This window comes from Etheostoma cragini, chromosome 18, assembly GCF_013103735.1.
Source record: "Etheostoma cragini isolate CJK2018 chromosome 18, CSU_Ecrag_1.0, whole genome shotgun sequence".
NCBI lineage: Eukaryota > Metazoa > Chordata > Actinopteri > Perciformes > Percidae > Etheostoma > Etheostoma cragini.
The window spans coordinates 20,078,614-20,089,899 of record NC_048424.1 but is presented as its reverse complement, the minus strand read 5'-3'; the positions used below and the strand labels follow the sequence as shown (position 1 = coordinate 20,089,899).

Below are 11,286 nucleotides of genomic sequence, written 5' to 3'. Positions count from 1 at the left end.
CTTCCAGAAGTTAATAAAACATTTCAGACAGATGTGGTATTTCACAAGAAATGTGCTAGAATATCAACCAAGTTTTGTGTTGGGATCTTGTAGCTGTCACTAGAACTATGATGTATAAAGCTGCTCCAATGTGGGTTATTAATACGGCTGTAACGATACACCAAACCCAGGATTCGATTTCTGACCCACGATTCAATGCAACCTTAATTTTTTTTTTTTAGGGGGTTGTTTGCAGAATCAATTTGTCATCGATTGCATGCCACTTTGCAACACACAACAGGGACCTATTGGTTGATATTGACCGATTTCAATATTGATCAATCCAACACCAAAGATTCTTTTGGGCCTTAAAATAATGTTTCCAAAATCGTTTCAGTGGTTCATTAACTCGTTGGAACGAGACATAAAAATAATGGTAATGATATTCCGCTCCCAACCTGTAGGGGGACCGAAGAGAAAAAGTATTTGGTCTCTACTGTAAAGGTGCTAGTTGACAAGAAGCTAATGCTAATATTCTTGGTGGGTAACGTCAGAATACGACACCATCCAACACGCTCAGTTATTTTTAGCATAGGTGTTTTGACCACGGTTAACAGCTCCGGGCTAACCCACAAATTCATCGGTAAAGTTAACTGTAAAGATAGATGACTAATCTAACGGTAATTTAGCTAGCTAGCACACCCCTGTCTTCTGCCTCAGTCTCCCAACGCTTTGAGGCTTCAGTCATTATGAGAGTTGACAACAGCCCCGGGGACACATCTACAGTCAGCCCCCAGCCAGCTAGCAACCATCCACTATCACTACAGCCTCGGCTGGGGGGGACCTCCATAGTTGGCCTTCAGCCAGCTAGAAATCATCCACTATCACTACAGCCCCGGCCGGGGGGGACATCCACAGTCAGCCCCCAGCCAGCTAGCAACCATCCACTATCACTACAGCCCCGGCCGGGGGGGACAGCCACGGTCAGCCCCAAGCCAGCTAGCAGCCTGCCCGGTCAGCACTTAACTCCGGTGTTAAGGACGCCAACGGCAGTTTACTGAACCGTCGGGTAACAGACCCAAGAATATGAAAATACTTTACTTTTAGCCATCTTTACAGTTTGCTATATTGTTTTTGCTATTTTTTAATTTTTAGTAATTGAAAGCATTGGTAGCATTGGATCTGGACAGGAAGGATCATTTTGGGAGTTGAAAGGCATGTGTCTAAATTCTGCTTTCATACTCCACGACTCTGGTTTGTGGATCTGAGTGTCGCGATTTTGATTAACTATTGCATATCGTCACAGTCTTAGTTATTCATCGCGGTGGTAGAGGAGGATGAAATAATCAGAAGGAAGAGTTGCTTTAATCATAGAGCAATTGCAACATTTATTGAAGTGTTGGCTTTCTTGTATTGATTTTTCAACACATTACAAAAATACATATATGTTCAAAACAGCAGATGTGTACTGTTCTGAAATCACTTTTTTCACAATGATGCACTCCCCCCAAAAAGAACAGAAACTATCTTTTTTTTTTTTTTTACAAAGAGTGTAAGTGAAAGTTGTGAAAAGTGAAATATGAAAATGTATTTAAAATTACAGTTGTAAGTGCTGTCACAAGACCTTCAACCAACCATGAGGAAAAAAAACAAAAACGTAATGTTCACGAATGTCTCAGAAAATTGATTTGGAAAAGTCTTTCCCCTGTCAAAGATTCTTCCTCTCATCTTTATTCTTATTTTAAGTTTTTACATCCATGGAGGATAGCTTTCCCAAAGCAACTACAGGAAATTCATTCATTAACAAAAGACATAAAAAAAAATACATTGAAGAGGCCAAAAGTCAATAATGGCACCACTCTTGTTAGAAAAAAATAATAATAATCTGGCATGATCCTGCAATATTACGTTTCAAAAATTGTCTTCCCATACAGTGAACAAGTAATCATACAGAAACATATTCATGAAGATAAAATCCCTCCACCAGGATAATCATACAAAAAACTGCTATGGCATTTGAGAGAACATTGGAGAAAACAATACTTTTATCATTTTTAAACACTTACACATATTTCATTCATGGCATACTTCAACACTGTAAACATATTGTAAGACTGAATGTCCATGTGTGATTTGGATCTCTGTCTGGGTTCCACCATTCATCACGTGGATTTGAAATATTTCATAGTTGTATGCCTCATTTTAGCCTCCAACTGAACTGAGTTTTTCTGGAATTAATACACTGTGCGTATAAAACAGGATCTTGATTTTTGCTCTCATGCATGGTGTGTGAGCAAGCTGAATGCAGATCTTCCACCGATCTCGCGTCTCCCGTGAATTCCCTATTGAACTAGCTTATGGAGAGCTTCAACATCATTTCCTTTCTAAAAATCACAAAAAAGAGGAATTTGCATACAAGACACAGCATATTTTTTTCTATCAAAACAAAATGGTGCAGATGAAACCTGACAATAGGCCAAAATGGCAGGTCAAACTTTAAGATGACTGTGAGATTTGGTGTATAAAAAAAAACAAAAGATGTAGTTTCAATCTCCTTTTGTGTGTGTGGCTTTGCCCTCTCCCTCCCCTCTCACGCTCCGTCATAAGATGTGGCCAGGAGATGTGCGTTTGGGTGCAAAAAAAACACACTTTTCATATGCTTCCAATTTCATTTAAATGGCTCTTCTCCCTGGTCAAGGTCTCTCTCTTTCGCCGTCCATTTCTTTCACACACTTCTTCATTTCTCAGTTCCAATCTTTCTTTCGTACCATGAGAATAGACCCTGCTCAAGGTCTCTCGGCCATTCCCCATTGCAGCTGTGCTCAAAATTATCATAACTCATGTACTTTTTTTTTCTCTCTACCAGATTCATTTCAGGATGAACGATGCAGAAAAAAAAGAAAATAAAAAAAAAAATAATCCTCAAAAGTCACGAACATGCACACTGTCTCAAAATCTGTTACTGAGAGTTAAACCCGTATCACTTTGTGGGGCGAATGAACAGGCTTCCTTTCAAAAAGCCGCTCTAATGCATGAATCTGAGCTAGTGAACTGTGAAAAGACGCCGTCGGAGAGAGGCTTAGAGCACACTGCGGAGAGAGGAGAACACACACACGCTAACGCATATTGATATGAATTTCATTTGGAACTATTTTGTGGGCCCTAAGGGGACACGGTGGAGTCAACCCGGGTCGGAGAGAGATGCCACGGCAGACACGAGAGGGAGATGGAGAATGAATCGAAGACTGTTACAACTGTTGAAGTAGCTCGAGCTTAACAAATGGCTTTTGAGTAACATGTGGCGGGGGAGTGGGGGAGATAATCAAGTGGTTCTGATAAAGCAATAATGAATGGTAGTTACACGTAGCATATACTGTGGAGGATGCGAGCAGCTGGTCTTCTGATTGTTAAGTTTTAGGCCATGGTTCACGTACAGTCGGGGCTACTTTAACATATAGAAAAAAAGAATATATTTACAAACCATAAACAGGACTGTTCTCCTTCTCACATTAATCACAAGTAGTCTTAACTTATTCAACATATTCATTTAAATATGGTATTTTAATCCTACACTGGGAATGTACTGAGTATCAGTTAAGGCTCCACTAAGTGCAACCTTTATTTATGTCCTGACTGAAGCAAGGACAGCAATACAGTAACTGCATTTTGAAATTATTCACACGCCAATATTTAAAAGGACATATTCCCTGAATAAATTTAAAGGACTAAGTAGTAACTAAGGTAAAGTAGTATCGGGTCTTTAAGATACTATTGGATTTTTAAAATCCAGCATGATGTTTTATTGTCAGGCTGACATTCAGTGCTATAGGCCTGTATGAGGGAGTGGATTGTAGTCCGCTGCTGCAAGTTTATATAGAAAACAATTATTTGAACTTTAAAAAGCTAACTGCTTTGCACCATTTTACCCACACATGATAATAAGCTTTCTTAAAGGAGCGAAGAAGAAAAAGAAAATTTGGATTTAGGGTGACTCCTTTCCAGTTATCGCATTTTAGAAAAGAAAAAAACTTAACGTTTTAGCACATTTCAAAACTAACTCCATATGAAACCCCACAAAGATGTACCTGCACATGCCAAATATCATTACAAAAAATCCAATAAATACAGAAGTTATTGCACAGTAGAAAGGCTCCATGGATTTCTAACTGATAAAATCCGCAGACGGTTTGCCAAGAAACACCGAGTTGTGCATTCCAGACAAGTTCTCATTAAAGTTTCCCTTTGTTTATATTCTCAGGTGGCAGTTTCTGTGACAAGAAAAAAAGATGAACATCAATCAGTCTCAATTTTGTTTTTTTTTAGAGAGAGAGAGATCATCCAGCCAAGCCCCATAGCTGAAAAAGTGGTTATAGGGGTTTTGTGTGCACATGTGTGTGTCAGCATTTGTCTATGTGTGCGAGTGTTTGCTTGTGGTCAATGTAGGCTGTATGACTAACGGCTGTTGGCTTAACCTCTGTCCGCCTCCTCCAGTTTGACCTCACTGGCCATCAAATGTTCACCGTGCCATTTCTTCATGTGTTTCTCCAGCGTGCTGTAGACGCTGAAGGGCATGTGGCAGATGTCGCAGCGGTACACCTCCTTCCCAAATTGCCCGTGGGTCTTCATGTGGCGCGTCAGCTTGGAGCTCTGGGCGCAGGCGTAGCTGCACAGGTCACACTTGTAGGGCCGTTCCCCCGTGTGGCTGCGTCGGTGCACCGTCAGGTTACTGCAGTTCTTGAACACCTTGCCACAGTACTCGCAGGTGTCATTCCTCCTATCCTTGGAGCTCGGGGGCCTGCCGGGTCCGGGTCCCCGCAGGAGGTGAGGAGTGCTGCTGCCGCTACGGCCCGACGCGCTTCCCGCTTCCATCAGCTCCCCAGGCGGGGTGGAGAAGCGGAGGCTCCCCGTCTCTGAGGAGGAGTGCTCGGATGAGGTGCCGAACGGTGACTGACGGGAATCTGTGAATCCCAGGAAGGGTTCTCGGATGAAGTGGCGCGAAGCAGCGTAGCCAGCCAGGAGCTGAGAGTAGACGTTCTCCGGAGAGATAAGGGGTAAGGTTGGGGGAAGCTCCAGCTGTTCCTTCTCAATCTTGATCCTCTTGTTGTTGGAGGGGTTCGGGCTGGTGATGGGGGTGGGCCGACGCTGGAAAAGCCCAGGGAAGGAGTCTGCTTCGGATACGCTGATCCTGCCGTTCATCACGGGCCTCTGGTTCACCTGCTGATCCCGCTCTCTGTTCTGCTCTCTATTGTTCTCTCTTTCTTCACCCCTCTCTCCGGCATCTCCGTTAGGCTGTCTCTCAAGGCTTCTCTTGTTAGGGTTTAGTCTAAGGTGATTGTCCAGATGGTTGTAGGGGTGCATGATCCCCACCCTGCCACTGTCACTTACTCTATCCCCACCCAGGGGTTTCTCCTCGGGACACTGTATGGGGCCATTCTCCCTATTCTGGCTGAACTCCTGGGAGTCCTCACTTAAGTTGGAATCTGGCCGACTTCCATTCCTCAGTTCTTCCTCTTCTTCTTCCTCCTCCTCTTCTTCTTCCTCCTCTTCTTCCTCCTCCTCCTCATTGTCCATGCCCATCCCTCCTGAATTTCCCTCTCTGCTCTTTTCTTCACCCTCTCCTCCCTCTTCTCTATTTCCCTGTTCCGGGGAGCCACTCATGGAGCCAGACTTGTTGTGCATATGTGTCTTCATGTGCCTCTTAAGCTTGCTGGCCTGGGAACAGGCGTGGTCACATAGATGACACTTGTACGGCCTCTCCCCCGTGTGACTGCGTCTGTGGACGATCAGGTTGCTCTGGAACTTGAAAATCTTGCCACAGAACTCACAGGATTTGGATTTCCCCGTGGTCTGGTTCTGACCCTGGCTGTCAGGAGGGCTGGAAGAATCGTGTCCCCCCTGAGATGTGGGTGGCTGTGGGGGATAGGTTAGAAACGCCGGGGGCTTGGGGCCAGGCTGGAAAAGCGTGGGGCTCAGCAAGCGGTGCATGGGTGGCACGCGGTTGGGTGAGAGAGGAGGAGTGGGCCCCCCGTTATTAGTCCTGTTGCCAGCCAGCACTCTCAGACGACTGGAGAAGTCCATGGAAGGAGGGTCCATGGGGGTCATCCGCATCACCCTCTCAAAGGCACTGGGGTGCTGGGACAGCAGCCCCATCTCCTCTGGGCCCAGCCGCTCTAGAGGAGGTCTGGGGGGTGGGGGAGGGCTGACAAAAGGTGGTGTCGCAGGCAGCCGGGTCTCCAAGTACCCCGGGGGAGGGGGGTGTTCCCTGAGCAAGGGCGCAGCCATGCGCAGGAGGTGGAATGGGTTGTTGGTGTCACCGAGGAAAGTAGGGAGAGGGGAGCGGGGCAGGGCATCGCACTGGGGTGGAGGCAGAGCCATGCGGGGAGTGAGGGAGCAGTTGACTGGGTGGTGGTCCAGGTAGATGCGGATGCCGTGAGTGTGCTGGGCATGCTGAAGCAGGAACCAGGCGCTGGTAAAGGTCTGCTTGCAGGTAGTGCAGATGTAGCTAGACGGCTCATCTTTGTCTGTGGGCCAAGAGAAAGAAATCACCATGAATTTAGTAAAATCCAAACCAAATATGCTCAAATAAATCAATCCAATACTTTTGTATTCGCAACCTGTGCAACCATTTGGTAAATGAATTATGCTTTAAAGAGCAGTTACATTAACTCTGCTTGTGTCAATGAATGGAGGTCTTCTATGGGCTTTGTCTGTGTCAGTGTGTATGAAATACATTTTGAGTGCGTGTGTGTGTCTACGGGCTAATGCAGATGGCAGGTACTGCCCTAAGGCCACGACACATTATGCTAATTCTAATGTCAGCTCGGCTCTAATATACAGATCCATCTCGTCTATGTCATTTCCATATGGAGACAGGGGAGGCAGCAATGGGGAGAAAAGCACACCGATGGAAAAGGGGGAAAAAAGAAATATAGGAAGGGGGGGGGGGTAGGAGGGAGGGAGGGAGGGAAAGATGTTGCATTAGAGAGAAAGAGAGACACACAAAAGGAGAGACAAGAGAGGTGATGGAGACGATGTATAAACAGTAAAGACCCCTCCAGTCTTAACACAGAATCCACATGAAATAAAGCTCTACGCCACTGGTGTGATAACAACTGCAGTAAAGTGATCTGGTGTAACGGTAAACACACACACACACACACAAACACACACACAAACTCACTGACAAATTGCCCCTTTAAATGGCATGACTTAATAAAGCCAAATGAATCTATCAGTCACTATGGCACAGCCGTGTCAGCCCGCTTATGAGTCCTAAAAAGAGACTTGGTTGGGTTTCATCTAAGTAATTCAACACAGGCTAGTACTGAACACAGTCCTGTGTTTGCTTGTGAGGCATCTGTATCTACTTTATCATCAGCGGCTACCGCAAGCAGAGTCGAGTTGGTACGGTGGTCCCAAAGCTCTGAGCCCGGGGGGGAGAAAACTAAGACAGAGAAGTTACTTTTGCCCAAAGTCTTATGTGATCAAGAGTCCTTCCAGTAAGATGGCTGCCTCAAAGCCACCCATTGTCATGGAATGTAAAACACACATGCGGACACAAATACATGTGCAGCGGTATTCTCTGTCTCACTTTCCTTCTCTGTCTCCAGCCTCTCTCACAGCGCATATCGGTACACACACACACTTGTACCGTGCAGAACAGACGAACGAAAGCCGATGTTGGATCAGTGTTTAGTACAGGAAGCTGATTTGGCTGTGTGATTGGTTTGGCTTTCCCAAGGGGAGACGGGGTCACAAACAGTTAATGAGGGCCTCATTTACTGATTCTGTCTGTTTTTCTCCGCTATTAGCGGGGCTCTGGTGTAGCCGTCACTCTCACTGTTTATGTGGGGGGGACATGACCTGTCTCCCGCGACTAAAGCGTGTGTACGAGCATGTGCATGGACCTGTATGTGTGTGTGTGTGTGTGTGTGTGTGGGGGGCGAGTGGCAGGCTGCCTGCCCGTGTTTAGCTTGGCTAGGCTTCACACGGCCGCTTGGCAGCGGAGCGCTGGACAGCTTAACCGCTTGGACGGGGAGAAGAGAGCAAAAGAGGGAAGGGAGGAGGAGGAGGAGGAGAGGGGTGAGAATAGAGGTGGAGGGACTTTAAGGGCCAGACGTGCTTGGGCACACACTCACATACAACGGCACACACACACATATAGAGGGTATTTACATGCCCCCGGGGACATAGAGGGGTCTATAGACTTGGGAGCTGTGTAATCTCATTATCACACAAGGATCAATATGAAATGAAGATGTGAGATTGGGACTGGGTTTTAAAGATGTCTTTCAATTGATCAGGTTGTGTTTTTTTTATTCTTTTCTGTGTTTTGGTCTGCACACATGGCCTCATCGATACAAGCTACCCAAATCATATACCATCATCCCCACAACCCCCCACCACTACTGCAACGCATTTGCATCCCGTCATATCTTACACAGTCGCGCCATATGCTGTTAAAGGAAGCGTGGCAGTCAATAGAGTGGCAGCTGATGGCTGCTGCCTAATGACGGCCAAAGACAAATTTCATCAACTTCCCAAAACAAGCACGCATGCGGGGGGAGGGGAGGGGAGGGGAGGGAAACACAGAGCAGACAGGAAAAGAAAAGAGACTGGAAGAGCGAATAATGAAATCTAAGAAAGATAGATACACAGATAGATACATAACATAGATACATAGATAGATGTATTCAGACGCAGATGTCCTCAGTCCACATTCGCACACATGCTGGGAGAGGGGGAATGTTGTCGCTGCTCAGCGCTCCAGCCAATAAAAGCCTTCATTAAAGAATCACGGCAGGCCGTGTCATGCTTCACTTTGTGGTAATTACACTCGTCTGCCTGACACGCAGGCAGGGACCCCTCCACTGTCGACCGCCAGGGTCAACTACCAGTTAGAAGAGTTACATTTTCCTCTCAACGCAGTCACTGACGCTGGACCTACTCAGCCAATTTACTCTGGCATGCCATGTGCACACAGACACACACTTACACTGTTCAGGGAATGGGCGTGAGGTGAAAGGATAATGAAATGAAATGGAATTACAGCAGGATTCTGTAATATGGTGCCGCATTATCAACTGGATTTTAGGGTTGGCTTGTAAATGCTATAGCGTGGTGACATTCCCTTGAAACAGCAGTAATATTTCCCCCCAGGTGTCCACTCTATAGGCAGACTTTCCCATGAAACAGACAAGCACAATGCAGTCCTGAGACCAGCTTAGGAGGGCAGCTCTTTGTCCTGTGCAACAAAACAAAGGGCTAAGGGCCAGGAGGCCTGGAGGAAGTTATTAAAACATTGGCACATGCATAGAGCTGAGGTGGGCCAGTAATAATGCTCTCCTTCTCTCCTGGGTTGGATTTTTTCACTAAACCACCAGGCCAATTAACCCAGTCTTCAGAGACTAAGATCTGAGCTTTACATCAGATTTTATTCTTTCCAGATTGCCTTTTATAGCTATTATTTTGCCTTAAAAGTACAAACAAAATGCCAGTAAATGAAGGGGAGCCACGGTATTGACTGTTTGCATATGGCCAGTGTAGAAAAGTTGGTGTGAGCTTGGCGGGGTAAGAGTAGACACCAGGCGTATGGTGCAGACATGTGGATTTCTGTTTAATTTAGGAATTCACATATGCTGCCCTCAAGCCTGTGTTTGATTTATATTTTCGAAGCATGAGCTCCCTCCATTTACGTTACATTACACTTACATTTTGGGGCCTTTATCGTACGCTCTAATCCAGAGAGACTTCTAATAAGACCACAGAAGAATAACAAAAATCCACAGCCTCAGACTTGGACAAGACGGGCAAACGGGAGCTTCTCGGCTGACAGTGAACAGTGAGTGGATGGTAATGAATGCTCACTGATGCCAAATTAACTCTCACAAAGCCCTGAGAAAAGAAATCATAATTTAAAAAATAAGAACCATTTGAACGCTAGCCCGCCAACTTCTCCGCTGCACTGCATTCATTTGGCATGGACAGGAAGCAGAGTGAAAAAACATTACATCCAGGGGCCAAAGTTTGGAGTGCAGACACTGAGGACAGTGCAGGTTATGTTTGTTAACGAGTAGATGACTGATGAAGCAGAGGATGTGCTACAGTGTGTGTGTGTGTGTGTGTGTGTGTGCGCACACTGCAGTGTTCCTGGGCTCCAGGTTTGCGCCGTGACTGCTCCAACATTCCATCAAGGGCGACAGAACGCCACAGCGACGGATTTGCATACAGAACAAAGCCGCCTTCGGGCTAGGCCACTGGGACACAGACCTGCCCCTGCAGCCCACCCCCCACCCCCCCCCACACACACCCTCACACCCTCGCAACGTCCACATGTGCACGCGCAGTCACAAGCCCTGGGAGTACGCATGTGTGCACCTGTCAGGGGTTAGCTGACACCTCTGCTGCTGGCAAAGCAGCTCCTCATTAGCATGGCTGTGATCTAGGGGTCCCCAGGGGTCCCAGCCTTCTCACCTCGCCCCCCCTCCCCCTTTGCTCCCTCCCTCTTACACCTCTGCTCCTCTCCTCCTCCTCACATCTCCCCTCCGTCCCTCCTGCTCCTCCTCCTTCTTCCGTGCTTCGCTCCCCTCTGCTCTGATGGCTTGTTTGTCATGAAGGGGGCTACTCAGACACGGAGGCCATGCACATCAACCTTGTAAGTGTGTGCGTGTGGTTGTGCGTGTGTGTGTGTGTGTGTGTGTGCGTGGGAGCTCGGTTGGTAAACTTGGCTGACTGTTGTAGTAAAAGAAAGAGAGAGATGGAGAGACAGAAAGAAGGAAAGAGACTGCAGAGAGTGGCAGTAGCAGGCAGGGGGTAAGGCTCTCACACACTGTGACTGGCTCCATGCTAACTCAAACCAGCTTCGGCCTGCTAACCATATACATCTGTGTGCGTGTGTGTGTGTGTGTGTGTGTGTGTGTGTGTTTGTGTGTGTGTGTGTGGGTAGCCAGTATGACCAGCTGAAATGCCTGAGAGAGGATTTAAAGAAACAGAGCTCCTTAATGTGTTCGCTGCAAAGTGTAGGAGACGCAAACAAATATTTTCTCTTTCACTTGCTAACTATGTCTTCAGTTGTCTTTCTCTCTCTCCCTGTCTTCCTTTTCTCTCACGTACACACTAAGCACCTGTACAGAGTATCTGGGTACTCCACCCTGACCCTCTTGCCTCCTGGGATGCGGGTCAAATGAACAATAAAAGGGATCAGGTATCTCCAACAGCTTGATCACAGGGACACACGCACAAACACACACACACACACACACACACACACACACACACACACACACACACACACACACACACACACAC

At 46.7% G+C, this 11,286-nt stretch overlaps 1 protein-coding gene across 4 annotated transcripts in view; it reads right to left on the bottom strand.

Annotated features, from left to right (window-relative positions):
- Positions 1-1,347: 1,347 nt before the first annotated feature.
- Positions 1,348-11,286, bottom strand: part of bcl11bb (BAF chromatin remodeling complex subunit BCL11B b) — a 29,127-nt gene continuing 19,188 nt past the window's right edge. For all 4 annotated transcript variants that reach the window (XM_034900334.1, XM_034900332.1, XM_034900336.1 and 1 more), the window contains one exon: positions 1,348-6,500. In XM_034900334.1, coding sequence (XP_034756225.1) covers positions 4,447-6,500 — 2,054 coding nt within the window. In that variant the 3' untranslated portion in view covers positions 1,348-4,446. The remainder of the gene's footprint in view (positions 6,501-11,286) is intronic.